The sequence below is a fragment of the Eretmochelys imbricata genome, chromosome 7, assembly GCF_965152235.1.
Source record: "Eretmochelys imbricata isolate rEreImb1 chromosome 7, rEreImb1.hap1, whole genome shotgun sequence".
Taxonomy (NCBI): Eukaryota; Metazoa; Chordata; order Testudines; family Cheloniidae; genus Eretmochelys; species Eretmochelys imbricata.
Genome location: NC_135578.1, coordinates 51,591,630 through 51,607,638, shown reverse-complemented (window position 1 = coordinate 51,607,638; position 16,009 = coordinate 51,591,630). Strand labels below are relative to the sequence as shown.

At 55.0% G+C, this 16,009-nt stretch overlaps 1 protein-coding gene across 7 annotated transcripts in view; it reads left to right on the top strand.

Annotated features, from left to right (window-relative positions):
* RNF123 (ring finger protein 123) overlaps positions 1-16,009 on the top strand; it is a 152,163-nt gene that overhangs the window by 65,036 nt on the left and 71,118 nt on the right. For 6 of the 7 annotated variants that reach the window (XM_077821985.1, XM_077821982.1, XM_077821986.1 and 3 more), the window contains 11 exons: positions 1,500-1,599; positions 1,955-2,016; positions 3,036-3,107; positions 4,427-4,547; positions 6,211-6,312; positions 9,370-9,476; positions 9,864-10,056; positions 11,117-11,262; positions 12,097-12,180; positions 13,027-13,134; positions 15,216-15,393. In XM_077821985.1, coding sequence (XP_077678111.1) covers positions 1,500-1,599; positions 1,955-2,016; positions 3,036-3,107; positions 4,427-4,547; positions 6,211-6,312; positions 9,370-9,476; positions 9,864-10,056; positions 11,117-11,262; positions 12,097-12,180; positions 13,027-13,134; positions 15,216-15,393 — 1,273 coding nt within the window. The remainder of the gene's footprint in view (positions 1-1,499; positions 1,600-1,954; positions 2,017-3,035; positions 3,108-4,426; positions 4,548-6,210; positions 6,313-9,369; positions 9,477-9,863; positions 10,057-11,116; positions 11,263-12,096; positions 12,181-13,026; positions 13,135-15,215; positions 15,394-16,009) is intronic. The other variant, XM_077821983.1, reaches the window with a different exon arrangement.

Here is a 16,009-nt window from a genome sequence, read left to right as displayed (position 1 = left end):
GACTGTTAGCTCCGAGAGCTGTCTCTCTCTGCCTGGCGTGCAGCTGCGATTGACAGAGGCGCTTGAACAGGAGCCCCAGTGGGATGCTGGCAGGGCGTTCTCTATGGAGGTTAAAATAGCTCACAGTGACTGAGCTGCTGGCTGCTGTCCCCAGCTGCTGGGGACAAGCTGGGTGGGGTGTCTGTCTGCTGGGGTGAAGTGGGGTGGGCTTGGATGAGTCTGATATGTGGATGATGTGTCAAAAGCACCTTGAGCTGGAGAGAGAGAGATTAACTAGTGTTGTGCGTGGGGCACCTGGGGGGCCGAGGCTGGTGTAGTGGGACACTCCGAGGCCAGGGAGTGGAGGGGTGTGTTGAAAAACTCCCTGATAGCTCCTTATTTTGTTTCCAGGCGGGGCAAAGGAGCGAAGCAGCCTTCAAGCTGTAGCTCCAGTGACAGGAAGGGGGGAGGGAGAGAGCAGGAGCTGAGCCCTGGAGCCTTCAGTGGGGAGGGGCAGCTGAGGCTCCCAGGAGATGGAGCTCCCACTAGGGCTTGGGGGCTCCCCTTCTTGCTTCCCACTTTGGTTGGTTTCAGGGGTGGGGGGTGGCTTGAGTGACTGACTTTAATTGGTTTGGGGAATGGAGAATTGCTTTTAGGAAGGTGTGTGTTGGGGGTTGGGGTTGACCTGAGGGATCTTGTACTGTGAGGGGTTGGGGGCGGGGGGTTGGGTTCGGGGCTGTTCCTGAGAGTGGGTGCAGGGGGAGATGAGGCTTGGGGGCTCCTGGGGAAGGATTGGTGTTTCGTGGGCACCGGGGGGAAGACAGAGCTGGGTCACTCTGGGGGACAAGGCACTAAAAGCAGGGCTCTAACAAGGCAGCTACTGCTTCCTTCTCCCAGCCCAGTGTGACTCAGCAGCATTGAGCTGTGGGGCTGGCAGCTGCTTGTAGGCACCTAGTTCAGTGTCTGAAGAACGTTGGAGAGGACTGCAGGGGGTGGCAGCCCTGTTCGCTCGCTGACCCCTTGACACTTTGGGGTGCAGCCCACTGGCTGGGTAGGCAGGGGAAACCCCTAGGCTGTGCTCACATAAGAACTGGCAGATCTGTGCTGTGTCCTCTGTGCACCAAGAGCTCCCAGCCCCTCCACTGCCATCCATCACGGTCTGACCTGGGTTGCGTGCTGTTGCGCGGTGCGGGCAGGTATGCCTTGCAGGAGGAAAGGGGGCAGGGCTTCCTTCCCAAGTTGCCATTGCAATTCTGCGTGATTGTCTAGTTGCTCTCCACCCCTCAGAGGTCAGGCGCTGTGGCAGGGGAGTCGCTCTGGGCAGTGTGGCTCCTTTCTGGCTCCCATGTCCCCTGAGGGACCTGTGACACTGCAGGGAGGGCTCCTAGCTTGGCAGCCAGTTGTCAGGCCAGTCGCTCTCCCTGGTGGGGAAGGGCCGTTGTCCCTCTGTGGTGCTGGGCTTGGTGTGCTTGTCCTGGGCTGGGGTTAATTGTCAACCAATTCCCACCCGCTCACCCCAGGGCAAAGAGAGCAAGGAGGTAAAGGAGGAGAGTGCCGAGGAGAGGCTGCGCCGGCGGGCATACGACAGAGGCTGCCAGCGGCTCAAAAAACGCATTGAAGGTCTGTGAGGGGGTTTCTGCTGGGGGACCAGCGCCTTGTAGAGCTGTGGTGAAATGCACTCACACTGTCACAGGACAGGTATCTGAGCTGCCTTCAAGTGCCCTTGGCAGCCAGGAGCCAGTTGCGGGCCCATGTGTGCCGAGCTGCTCAGCGTTCCCATGGCCGCGCAGTGGGAGCTGGGGGCCAGGCCGAGAGGGCCCAGCAGCCATGGACACGGTGCCATGCTGGCCTGAGCATGCTTTCCTGACTGCTGGGGAGCAGTCTCAGGCAATCTCTGCCCATGGTATGGGGGTGAATGGGCTCCGAGCTCTCAGGGCACTTCCTCTGATGGCTGACTTGTGTGTCCCTTTCTCAGTGGTGGAGGAACTCCAGGTTCAGATCCTGAAGCTGCTTCTGAACAACAAAGACCGAGGAGGGGTAAGTAGAATGGAAACACCTCGTGGGCCCCTCTAATGTGGCATCCGTGGACTGCAGGGCTTTCAAGGCAGAGCTGCTCAGCCTTTCCCCAGGGCCATGTGGGCACCTGGCTTTGAGCCAGGGTGCCACACCTCTGCCATGCAGTACCAAGCACCCCCCAGTCTTGAATGTGGAAAGGCTGCCTTGGAGAGGGCAGCTCTCTGTGTTGATCTGTGCAGGCAGGCTGCATTGCTCCTTGTGCCTTGGACTCTGTGTTAAGGGGGAGGGGAGGATCTCTGAACTGCATCTGCTCATTCTGAGAGTCACCTGCTTTGGCCCTTGGTGTCCAACACAGAAACCAGAGCTCTTCAGCTCTTCCCTCGCTCTGAATTTCCTTCCTCTTTGGGATTCTAGTGAAATGTTAGCCCGCACCCTGTGGGTATGTGGCCTCTTAAAGCCCCTGCGCATGTGCACTGCATACTGTGTTCACACTAACTGGGCACACTGGCAGATCCCAGCGGGGTCCTACTGACAAACCCACACTCACATCAGGAGGCGCTGATATTGGCAGGAAGGTGGGGTGGGCACTGGCCCTGCTAAGACTCACTCCCAGGTTACTTAGCGGTGCTGGTTAAATCGCTGTCCAAATGGCAACAGAACATGGCTGTCCATAGGTCACTGGCTCCGAGAGGAGAGACCAAGTGTTGTTCTCAGGACATTGCTATGCATGCCAGTGGTGTGGGATGCATGTCTACAGTGGGAATAGCTTGGTCTGCCTCGGTGCAGGCCAGAAGGGGAGCTGGGAGGGAGAAGTGGAGTGCATTGGGCATGCAAACTAACACGGGAAGACTTGAAATGTCCCCAGAGGTGAAACTGGCCCTTGTGCAGAGGGTCATGCCAAGGCCTGTGTGGCACTTGATTCTCAAGGAGCTTCTGGGGGTGAATTTTGGGCCAGGTGAGCCGGAGTCCCAAAGCAGAGAGGAGAGAACAGGGGATTCTCACAGCTGGGTAAGCACCATGCCTGCTCTCTCACCTGGCAGGGGGAAGCCTCCAGATACATCTTCCTGAACAAATTCCGCAGGTTCCTTCAGGAAAATGCCAGCAACCGAGGGGTAAGTTGTGGCGCCAGCACTGCTGCAACGGGCCATTGTTCTTCTCTAGTACCTCTGGACTGGGCAGCCCTGCCCTGCACCAGTGTGAGCTGGCTGCATGGCTGCACTGGGCCCTCCTGTCACAGGGAAGGATTTGCGCAGTGACTGTCCAGGGGATAGAACCCAGGGGACTCAGCTCTTCCCCCTGTACCAGCAGGGCGTGCTGTCCTCAGGAGTGTGGCTTGTGCACGCAGTGTGCACTGGGGAGGGACAGGTGCTGGGGTTGAAGCAGGCAGCGGGGAGGGAGAAGCCAAATGTTTTAACCCCTCTCCCAGCCAAGGCTCTCATCCCTTTAGGGACCCCATTGCTAGCACCTCATAGGGAGAATATGACCCTGCCCTCACCCAGGCACTGAGAGCAACACGCTGTTAGGGGCATGTTGGGTCTGTTGGGGTGGTGGTGTCGGAAGGCAGACAGCATGGTGAGAGCTGGAGGTGCTCATGGCCCTGCTGTGATGCTGCTACTGTCCTCAACTTCCCAGGCTGGACCCACTCGAGGGCAGTGAAGGGACTTGTGCTGCTGTCAGTGATACAAAGCTGACTGGTTCCTGCAAGGGTTTGTTTGTGATACCCTCATAGGCTCAGCACCTAGGAGGAATTGTCATCCTGGGACACAGCCTGTGTCTGCCCCAGCCTTCCTCTCCGATCTCATGGCTGCACTGGCCCCAGTGCAGTCCCACTACAGTAGCTGTGGGGGACACTAATGTAGATGGAGCACTGGTGCTTAACCCTGGTCAGAGCATCTCCGGGGACAAGATGTCAGTGACTATCCGGGGTGCTAGGGTTAGTGCTTTCTCGCTGCCGTCGGTGGTGGAGCTGCTCCACAGCTATTGCAGTGGTGGGAGATTTGGGAGCAAGCCAGTACAGCCCTGGCGCCAGGGAACCCCAACTGGCAGCCTGCTTCACTTGCTACTGTTGAAGGTCTCCGTGATGCTAGTGGTCACACCTAGCTCTGTGCTAGGTAGTTGTGCCCTTCCCCACTGCATAGTTACGTTATTTAGCAGCTTGCCTTCTCTGCCACTGAGAGTGCCCAGCTGGCGTTCAAACGTTTGCTAGCAGGCTGGCCCAGCACTCGATTTTGCGATGCCATGGGGAAGGGTACTGTGTAAGAGGCTGTTGCCTTCTGAGGAGGCGCTGTGTGCTGGGGCTGGGCTCTGCGGCCAATGCTCCATGCGGTCTGCAAGACAGTGGAGTGCACAGAGTGGGGCTGGGAGCAGAAAGTGCCAGAAGGGACTGCCAAGTGTGACCCTCCCTCACTGTCCTCTCTGCCGCCCCCTCCAGAACCTGACTGTACTGTGCCCGCCAGAATACATGGTCTGCTTCCTGCATCGACTCATCTCCACCTTGCGCTGCTACTGGGACGGGCACAAGGCCAAGGCTCCTGCAGCCCTGAGCAGTGAGGGTAAGGCCTCTCCATGCTCCAGCAATCAGCAGCAGGGCGGCGTTGTCATGGAGGCCCCACTACAGTGGGGGTGGGAACAGGATGGGGCCTATTTGCCATTCTCCAGGAGGCTGGACGCTTGAGCTTGGTTCAGGAGCAGTGACCTTTCATGACCCTGCAGCCTGGGAACCTTTACACTTGGGCAGTGATGCAAGTAGAAATCATTTCTTGCTGGTATGCTGCACTTATGGGAGGGACAGGTGACCGCCCCACAGGACCCATGTGACTCCTCCCTGCCCCACCCCCGGACCCCCATGCTGTCCCCATCCCCTCCCCATGATCCACATCCATCCCATGTTACCTGCGGGGGGTGGGGCGGCAGGCGGCTCTGTTCTCCTCCCGCTGCGCCAGAGACTTCTGCTGTAAAGACCCCAGGCAGGAGAACTCAGGAGATGCACCTGCATGGAAGGGCTGGGGGTGGTACAGCCGTGCCGGAGGAGCTGCCAGTGTTTTCCTTTCGCTGCTGTGATTCCCGGGGGATCAGGGCTCTCCGGAACCGCAGCGGTGAAAGGAGCAGAAGGTGGGGCTGCTGGGCAGCCCCCCACTGGCAGCTCCTCCAGCATGGCTGTTGTACTGCCCCAGCCCTTCCATGCAGCTGCGTCTCCTGAGTCCTCCTGCCTGGGGTCTGTACAGCAGCCCTGCCAGAGGACAGGACAGGGCGGGGGTGGGGGGCAGGGCTGGAGGCCAGCAGGGAAAGGAGCGGAACGCTGGCAGCTCCTCTGGCAGCTGTACCGCCCCCAGCCCTGTCCTCTGGCAGGGCTGCTATACAGATGGAGGAGACGCCATTCCATGGAAGGGCAGGGGGCGGGGCTGAGAGTGGGTTCCTCCTGTGTCTTTCTGGTACACAATATCAGCTATAAATATCCTACTGGTATGGCATACCGAACCATACCACTGCACTTGGGGCTTGGCAGCACTGGGAAGGTGACTGGCATCGCTAATGTGGGATAGTGCTCCAGCCAGGTAACTTTGCCATGCACGCTCACTGTTTCAGAATGACCCCTCTGAGGACATGCTTCCATAGCTCTGCCACTCAGGTTCCCCACACAGACCAGCCCTCTAACGGGAGTGGATGGGCTTGTCAGAGCCCTGAAGTGCAGGATGAACAGCACTATCTGGCCAGCAGGGCCTGTGCTAGCTACTCTTACACACACTATCCCAGCATCATCTATTCCCCCTCAGTCCTGGCCTGCCACCTCCTGCTATTTCAGCCTTAGCCCCACCGCCGAGCTCTGTCCAGCCTGGAATTGGTCAGGTGTACCTCACTGTGTGGCTCAGTGGCTGGAGTGTGTTGCTAGGAACTGGGTGGAGACCTGCCCTGCTCATGCAGTGAGCAGGCTTTCAAGGACAAGGGAGCTGTGGGGGAGCAGTGTGTGGCCAGTCAGGGCTCTGAGTGCCCTGTCTCTGTGCTCGTGTGGTGTGTGCTCCGCTCTGGAAACCACCTCTGCCAGAGTGGTCTAAAATCAGAGTAAAATCTGCAGGGCAGTAAAATCTGCCAGAGTAAAATCTGCAGGGCTGTCTGGCTCCCCAGGCTGGGGCCAGTGCTCCGTGCTCTCTGTCTTTTCATGTTAGCTGGGCCACAGCCTGGGACACTCACCATAAATCTTTGTCCCCTTTCCGCCAGAGGCATATGTTTCTCCTCAGCTCTTCTATAATGGAAAGGTGGATTACTTTGACCTGCAGCGACTCGGTGGACTCCTGTCTCATCTCAAGAAGACTCTGAAAGGTGAGTGCTGGGTCGGATTGCTTCGCTTTACTGGCATGGTGTGGAGTCCTGCTCTTCAGAGACCTTGGTCTAAATCGGGGGGAAGGGCAAGGAGGAGGTTGAGGGCGATGCAGTTTGTGGTAGTTTAGGGAGTAATGGGCATCTCCTTGTCCTTTAACTGCAGTGGGAAGGGGTTGGTTTCTGGGCACGTGGGGAGGGAAGGGCTGGTGTTCTGACTACAAGGAGAGGGCTGTCTGTTGCACAGATTACTATCAATAATAATGCAGAAAAGGCACACGTGTTCAATAAATGTTTCTGATCTGTATTTGGGGAAAAACAGATGATGCAGTCTCATAGGGTGATGAGAACACTTTCTATTCCACTGGTATCTTGGGAGGATGTTAAATAGATCCCGGGATACATAAACAGACATTTGCAAATCAGTGGGTCCAAATAACTTGCGTTCAAGAGTTTAAAAGAGCTGGATGAGAAGCCTGCTGGACCATTAATGTTGATTTTCAGTTAAGTCTTAGGGCACTGGGGAAGCTCTAGAAGAGTGAAAGAAAGCCAATGTGCCAATTTTCAAAAAGGATAAATGGAATGACCTGACTAATTGTGGGCCTGTCAATCTGACATCAATCCCTGGCAAGAGACTGGAGCAGCTTATACAGGACTCAGTTAATAAAGAATTAAAGGAGGGTAATATAATTAATACAAATCAATGTGAGTTTAAGGAATGTAAAATCTCTCTCTTTGATGAGATTATGAGTTTGGTTGATAAATTTACTAGTGTTGGTGTAATATACTTCAGTAAGATGTTTGACTTGGTACCATAAGTCATTTTAATTTAAAAAAAAATTAGAATGATATAAAATTAGCATGGCACACCTTAAATGGATATAAAAACTAGCTAACTGATAGGTCTCAAAATATAAATGCAAATGGGGAACCATCGTTGACCCAGTGTGTTTCCAGTGGGATCCTACAAGGGTCTGTTCTTGGCCCTATGCTATTTAACATTTTTATCAATGACATGGAAGAAGACATAAAATCATTATTAATACTTTTGCACATAACACAAAAATTGGGGGAGTGGTAAATAATGAAGAGGACAGGTCACCGGTACAGAGCAGTCTGGATTGCTTGATAAATGGCTCAGGCAAATAAGATGTGTTTTAATATGGCTCAATGTAAATGTATGTGTCTGAGAACAAAGAATGTAGGCTGTATGTACAGGCTGGGGGACACTCTTCTGGGAAGCAGTGACTCTGAAAAATCTTTGTTGATAATCAGGGTGGATAATCAGGTGAACAGGAGCTCCCAGTCTGACTCTGTGGCCAAAAAAGCTAATGAGATCCTGGGATGCATAAATGGGAATCTCAGTAGGAACAGAGAGGTTATTTTACTTCTGGATTTGGCACTGGGCAACCACTGCTGGAATCCTGCGTCCAGTTCTGGTGTCCACAATTCAAGAAGGATGTGGATAAATTGGAGAGGGGTCAGAGAAGAGTCACAAGAATGATGAAAGGATTGGAAAACCTGCCTTCTAGTGGGAGACTCCAGGAGCTCAATCTATTTAACTTAACAGAGAGAAGGTTAAAGGTTGACTTGATCACAGTCTATCAGTACTTGCATGGGGAACAAATATTTAACAATAGACTCTGCAGTCTAGCAGAGAAAGGTCTAACACAATCCAATGGCTGGAAGCTGAAGTTAGACAAATTCAGACTGGGAATCAGGCCTACATTTTTAACGGTGAGGATGATTAACTATTGGAACAACTTACCCAGGGGCATGGTGGATTCTCCATCATCTCTAACAATTTTTAACTCTGGATTGGCTGTTTCTCTAAAAGCTCTGCTGCAGGAATGCTTGTGGGGCTGGTGAGCAAAATGGTCCCTAGTGGCCTGGGAATCTAGGCACCTAGGAGGAGTCTGCTGTGTCATTTGGCTCTAGCTGCCTTGCATGCTTCCCTTCCCTACTGCGTTATTTTAAATGGTGCCCTTCCTTGTAAGGGGTTGATGTGAAGATTGATTGCTAGAGAGGTTTGGGGGAAGGGGGAGGGGGGACAACAGTAGCCCCGTGAAGGGGGCCATGCCCATGTTAGAGGGACTGGTGGCTAACAAACTGAAGGATGGAAGGGGGTGGGAGCCATTAGGGTGCAGGGACAACCTGAAGGAGGGGTGAGGGAGACTCTGGGGAAGGGAAGATGGAGGGGAACTCAAAGGGGAGAGCAGGGGATTCCAGGATTGGGGAGGAGGGGAAGGGCACTGGAGCCAGTGGAGGGAGGAAGGGCTTGCTGGTGGAGGTCTGGACTCTAGCCCCATTACCAATGATCCCTGAGCACCCCTGGCACTTACCCTGTCAGCACAAGGGAGCTTACCGTGCCAAGGGACAGTTCACTTCATGCTCAGCAGTGGTGGGCATTGCCCTGCTGTGAAATCTGGGCAGCAGCGGAGGGATGTGGACCCACAGCGTGGCCTTACCTGAGTGCCAGGCTGGCAGTACTATTACCTTGGTTTAGCTGTCTGGCTTTCCCATGGCTGTCTGTACAGTGTGGGGCACAGGTGCCACCTGGGGAGCTGGAATGGGGGCGCTGGGATCTTGCTGTGTAGGCAGCGTTGCAGTAATGGACAGGATCTTACCCAGGTTAGATGGGGCAGAACAGTGCCCTGGTGTGTGCCCCAGCTGGAGGCACTGCTCCATCTCCCAGGAGTGCCCTGGAGCCTCCCCATGGCCTCTCACGGGGGTGCTGCAATGGGCAGAGCCAGGGCTGTTTCCAGTTATGCAGAGTTGCCATTGTGGGGATGTGCCAGGGATGTGTGACGACAGCACCAGTCCTGCTTCTGGTGTAGCAGACTTGGACTGTGCTAGGCCAGCTAGGGAGTAGTGGAGAAGAGCGTAGGCTCACATGTGAGAGGGTGGGGTGAGGAGAGCAAAGGGACCAGAGAACTGTGACTTCACCGGGACAGCGTCAGTGTCTTCCCCCTCCACTCCCTGGGGCTGGCCATGTGCCATTCCGTGCTCCAAGGGAGTGGGCCCACAATGAATCCTGATCCCATGGCTCCTTTCACACAGATGACCTGGCTTTGAAAGCAAATATTCTGATTGACCCTGCGGAGCTGCAGGCTGTGACCATGGACGACCTGGACGAAGATGAGGAGTCCGCAACCTCCACAGCCCAGGTGGGTCCAGTAGGCCTGTGCCCCCAGCAGCGGCTAGAGAAGCCACATGATGGGGAAGAGAGGGGACTGCTGAGTGAGCCTGGTGGCTTCCGGTGTCCAGTGTTCAAGTGCTGCTGCCATCAGAGAAGTACCTGTAAAGGCGTTCCCATCTCTGCACAGCTCTGCTCCCTGTCTGGCCAGAATGGGGTGCTGCGTCCTGTTGGTCCTGCACAGCCAGCCCAGCTGTGGCAGGGAGGGAGCGAGCAAGCTGGGGTCTGTCACATTAGCCCTAGGAAGCCAGGGAAACTCTGGGCTGGCACAGTTGCGACCCTTGGAGATAAAGGGCTCGGAGTCAGTGGGCAGCCTAACGAATGGAGCTGCTCACATTTCTGACCTTCTGTGTCTCAGCGCCCAGTTGCAGCACTGGCCATTGGTGGTGCCCTTGCCAGGCCCAGTTGGCTCAGCTCACCCACCCTGGGCCGTGCCAACCGCTTCCTCAGTACAGCAGCTGTCAGCCTGATGAACCCCCGGCGGCCCCTGGGCACCCTGGAGAAGATGAAAGCACGCACGCTGAGTGTGGAGCAGCGGACAGAGGATGACAGTGAGTAGTTCCTACTGTATGCTTGTCAAGGTGTCAGGTAGGGGTGGGAGAAGCAGGCAAAGGAAAAGGCCCAGCCAGTCCCCGGGGAATGGATCAGTCCTGAGCCTAGCTGAGAAAGGGCCACAGCAATTGCTCGCTGTCTGATTGAGGAGTTGTCGTTTAGCCAGTGAGCTAGCTCAGTGTGTGATGCTCAAAGCCTGGAGGTGCTGGGGGCTGGCAATGACCTGGGCATGGTCCTGCTCACAGGAGCTGTGGGAGAGCCAGGAGTGCATCTGAGTGCTGTCACGGCAGCGCTGATCCCTGCGCGGGCAGTCTCTCCTGAAGCAGGTTATCAAAGCGTCTGCATTTTCTTTAAAAATCAGTCAGTCCAGTTGCCTACCCAAAGGTGAGGAGGCGAGCCCAGTGGCTGAGGACTCAGCCCCTGCTGCTGCAGTGCATGGGCAGGAGCAGGCCAAGCAGTGGGGCTGGGGGCTCACATGGGGGCAGGTTAGAGCCGAGGTGGTGGGGCCCAAGTCTGTAGTCAGTGGCACTTGGCATTGCGGACTAGTGGTGCATAACAGAGAACCTGGGTCTGAGTTCCCTGCCCTGCCCATCCTTGATGATCTTGGCCTCACTCTGATTTTGGCAGAGGCTGCTGGGTTTTGCTCATTTGCCTGGCAGTGCCCAGAATGCCCCAGTTGTGCCCAGCCCTTTCCCAGCATGCAGCGGGAAGGGTAGGAGGCTCACACCGTTCTGCTCAATGTGTGTTTGCCAGGTGCTTCCCTCCTTGGCCTGGGGAGGATAGGGACTGTGCGCAGGGCCGGACTGCAGTAGCACGTCAGACAGGAGCACTGCTAACCCTCTGAAAGCCAGCTCAGCCCCTTTGTGTGAGGCCCCCACCAGGCTTGTAGAGAGGGAACAATGGCTGGGGAAAGGCATGGGGTGGGAGGGAGCTGTGCAGTGGTCATGGTCCCTGAGAACACTGCACACTGGGGGTGATGCATTGGTTAGGAGGCGTGCAGGCCTCGTACTGCCAGCGACACTGCTGAGAATTCTCTTCTGTCTTGGGGCTGGGTTGCAGTAGAAGGCAGCCATGGAAATGAGGGTCTGTTACTGGGGAGACCCCCTGAGGAGCCGGAACAGTCAATCACTGAGAACTCCCTTCTGGAGATCCTGGATGGAATAGTGATGATGTACAACCTCAGCGTCCACCAGCAGCTTGGTAAGGTGAGCAGAACCCATAGGGGAGGAGGTCACAGCCCTTGTCGTGCTGCCCCACACTCGGGCCAGCACCCGTGGGTCCTTGCAATGAGCCAGCTCCCTTGTGCCTATCGAGCCACCAGAGAGAGAGGGCCACCTTGGCCAGTGTGCATATCTGTTTGTGGCACAGCCCTGTTTCTTTTTTTGTTCCACTCATCCTGGGGTGATGGCTCTGGCAGGAGGGGACCCTGTGTCTCAAGCAGGGACTGCAGATCCTGTCCCAAACTGCATTTGTTACGCTTCGGTGTCACTGGAGATTGCAGCTTAGTCCCTGAGCTCCAGTCCCCCACCTCTTTCCCCCCGCTGTTGTGGCTACACACACAGGTTAGAGGTAGGGCTGAATTCCTTTCCTGGAGAGTGGGAGCTAAGTAACAGCAGCATGCTGGGGCCTAGAGCACAGGGATGCTGGACCAGATGGCTGTTCACCTGAGCAGTCCAGGGCACGTTGGGATCTGGACGTCTCTGCTCAGTCCACCAAGTTCAATCCAGGACAGAGAAGGGCTCACCGCTAGCATAGCATAGCGGGTTACAAGCTAGCATAGGTCTTGCTTTTGGTCCTTTAGCCTTTGCTATGTGTGAGCAAGTGGCTGGTTTTGGTGAGGAGGAATTGCTCCTGTATCTGCAGTGAGAGCAAATCACTGCAGCTCCAGCCTTCCGACCCCCTGACCTGCAGAGAGCAGCCCAGCCAGGGGACAGGAGTGTTGCGATGCTGGCTGGTTTGCTGCTTTCTGGGGTCAGGCTGCTCTTAACCATGCTGGAAAAGCTCTGTGCTGGCATCACCATTCCCCACTTGTCTTTCAGATGGTGGGTGTGTCTGATGATGTGAATGAATATGCCTTGGCACTGAAGGACACAGAGGAGAAGATTAGCCGATGTCCAAAGAGGGTAAGGAGTCCCTCCAGTAGCCCCCACAGCTTCCATCTTTGTAGCCTTTGCAGAGCCCTGGGGCAAAGGGCTCTGCCATCTCTGCCGGAGGATAGCTCAAGCCAGGGGTTGCGAGGAGGCTGGCAGGGAGGAGGAGCACGTGCACTGTGCGGTTCAGTTGCTGCTTTTCTAGAGTGCAGGCCCCAGCAGCAGGCCAGGGGGAACAAAAGCACGGGTGTTGCTCTCCATTTACCTCTGGGGTTCACAGGCTGAGGAGCCTGCCTCATGGGACAGGTGGACCAGACTGGTCTGTTACAGGGTGTAGAGTTTCTATCCCCAAGAGTATTGAATAAAATAACCCTCCAAACCCAGCCCGTGGCATAGACGCCCCACCCGCTTTGGGTCTGGGCACCGCTGTATGCAGTAGTGGGGCTTAGGGGAAGGACACCTGACAGATGGTGCTACCAAGAAACCAGACAGGAAATGCCCAGAACGGTTTCTGGCTCAGGGCTCCTGCAGGTGGAGGGTAATTCCATCTGACGAGTCCTACCAAAGGCTGCCTCTTACAGCAGGTGATTTGAAAGCACTTGGATACCTAGGGGCTAATTCCTGGCCAAGGTTCCTGGTCCTGGGGTTCTTGCTGGTCAGGGCAGCGATCGATCCCACCTGGGAATCTCTCTGCTTCGGGCTTCCACTCCCCCAGCGTTCGCATGGATGCCTCTTAGCTGGACTCTGGCCCCTCTGGCTCTTGCCTGTCCTCCCTTGCGAACCATAGAAGGGGGGACCTCTTGTGTCCTGTCCATTCTGCTCTGCACCGTGCCTGTCTGGTCAGGGAGGGACTCTTCACGCCCGCTGTACTTCTTTCAGAGGAGGGACATATACGAGGAGCTGGTGAAAAGCCAGAAGGTTTTCTCAGAGAAACTCAACCACCTGAGTCGCCGGCTAGCCTGGATCAACGTCACCATCTACTCCAAGGTGAGAGAAGTGTGTGGTGGGAGGAGCCTGGGGGAGGGTGGGCAGCGGTTCAGCCTGACCCCTGTGAAATTCTGAGCTGTGGGGCTTGTCGTATTGATTTTGATGGACTACACGGGCCCAGAGAGTCCCACGGGTTAAAGTGACCCTGCCACTGTTCCTGTTTAAAACTCTTAATGTTGGTTTGGGCCTGGGTGAGCAGACACCTCGGCCTGCTAATACCATGGCAAATACACCATTACAAACGAGGCAGCATTTCAGTAAAGATCTAGAAAAAGAAGGAAACCCAATTAAAGTACTGGAAATATGAAGTTAAGTGGGGCTTTCATTGTAACACTATTTCTTCTCCTACCCCCACTCCCTCCCACTTTGAGCTGTAGAGCCTTTGGCAGGAAGCTCCACCCCCTCCCCCTGTCTGAGACTGAGGTAGAAGTAAAGATGGTACTAGCTGTTCTCTTTGAGGAAAAGAGAAGCCATGAGTTGGAATGGGCTGGAGCTGTTCAAGTTCAATCCCTTTTTCCTACAAAAGAGAGCGAGACAAGCACATGAAAAGGGGAAGAAACCACAAAGAGAAAATGCAGCTTCTGCCTCTGGGGCTGGCTCTGACTTGCTGAACCCGGGTTTCTCCAGCAACGAGGGTGCATGTGGTCTGATCAGCCACTTCTGCACCTGGCAACTTGTCCCAGCGCAGATCTGTTCAGGGCATTGCTTTTAGCTGTGTTTTTGGTTACAGGCTTACAGCAGTGTTGCAGAGCATATGGTCCTTAGACAAAAGGAAAAAGAGGGCTAGGAAAACGTAAAGCAGGGGGGAGGAGGGGAAGGGAGGTGTGTGATAGCAGGCATCAATATCTTCATCCCAGGGCGTGATTGGGGTTTAGCTGGAGCTGGTGGAGGCAGTGTAATGAGGCCTTTGCTTGCCCTCGCAACAAATCAGCCAGAGACCCCTTCTGAGTGCAATCACCAGTGCTTTTTATTTTCAGTGTCAGCTCCCACCACCTTCTATTTACAGTCTGCTCCAAACCAGCAACCTGGGGGACAGCTAGCTTCTCCAGCCAGCAGGGATGTACAGCCTTTGGCTCCTTCCTTTCCTTTCCTTTCCTTTCTCTTCCCCCCGTTCACTTCCTTCCTGCCAGCCTTATATAGTCCTCGGCTAATAAGGTCCACAGGTGGATCTGTTCTAGTAATTAGGTATGGCATATTCAGCCAGACCCAATTAATACTTCTTAATTGGAGCTGGGTTAACAGGGGCCTGGCTCAGGACCTCCTGGCCAGCACCCTGTTACAGGCAGGGATGTGTTTTGACTCCCTTTCTCTGGCCCAGGTTGGTCAGAACATTTTTCAGAGTTAGGATGGTAAAGGTCCAGTGGTGGCTCCTGGAGGCCCTAGAGATTGTGAGGTGATGGCTCGCTGCTTTTGGGCAGCCCATCTCCCAGCTAGCATTTGTTGTTCGGCAGCTTTTTTTTAATGGACAAAACAGCTCCTCGCCTCATTATTTTCTTTACTATTGGGCCTAATTCTCAACACCGGTTTTGGGTTACTAATTTATGGTCCCATTCCTCTTTTGTTTGCCAGGCATGATCCTAACCCAGTCCTTGAGTTATACCGGTAGGCCTTTTTGCTTGACCAAACCCAGTCCTTTTGTGTCCCCTTTGGACCTTTTCCCATTAACATTTATTATTATAGTTATTGTCTAGGCAGCTGTTGATCCACTGCGTCAAGGTGTATGCATAAAAGGTCTAGTCAGGTGCCTGCTGAATCCGCTTATGGCTGACCAGACCAATCTGAGGGCGCTCCAGCTTGCTAGAAGTTTCACAGATCCATCCAGGTGTTGTCTGAGTTGGAGTCCAAGATGACAGCACTCTGCTTTCTTCTTTGACGCTTAACTTCCATCCTCTGTTCAAAGCTGCTTCAGGTTGAGCTGCCCCTGGCTAGCCGCATGGCATGGTCCTGGGGCTCTCCACTGAGTTCTCAGCCTCTTATCCTTCGTGCCAACAGCAACGATCACTTTGGTATGTTGCCTAGATCCTTTTCTGGCATGCCTGGGGTGGAAGCTGACTCTTTCATGGCTGTGTTCTCCCTGGCAGGAGAAGATGCAGGACATATACTGGCTGCTGCGAGTGTGCATCCGCACCATTGAGCACGGGGACAGGACGGGCTCACTCTTCGCCTTCATGCCGGAGTTCTACCTCAGTGTGGCCATGAACAGCTACAGCGCGCTGAAGAACTACTTCAGCCCTGTCCATAGCATGGAGGAGCTCCCTGGTGAGGAGGGGACTCGTGCTGTCGTCACTGCTGACTTATGCTGGGCTGAGATTGGTGCTGGGCAGGACAAAGCTGTGCCCTGGCTGTGAGCTCCCAGGAGACATCGGGGCTGCTTCCCCTGCCGTGTGCTCATCTCTGCACTGAGTGCTGGCCATTTCCTCGGGGAGGGAGGACAGCTTATTGAGTTAGATGGAGGTTTCAAAGGGGCCCTTTGGGATTTCCTGGGCTTGGTCACCTGCTAGCTCTCAGCCTGTGGCACGTGGGGACCTGCAGGCAGCCAGGAACCCAGGTAGTCTTTAGCCATTGTGTTGCCTTTATTGTATGCTGCCCCTGCTCCTGCAGTGTGGTGTGGAGTTCGACCTGTGGGTGTCTAGCTTGCCACAGTGGTGGCTGGGGGGGGCTGGAGACTTTGGCAGATGACTTTTGGTACAGTGGGGTAATGGAAGTGGCTGGGTTTGGAGCACAGAAGGGATGGGATGTCTGTCCTCTTCACTCCCTGCCAAGGGTGGGGGTGACAAGCACGAGCTGGGGTGTTTCTGTTAAAACTATCAGCAGTGAAATGGCGAACAGCAAAGCTGTCGTCACTGGGTTTCAGAGCCAACACCTAAGGTGTGGA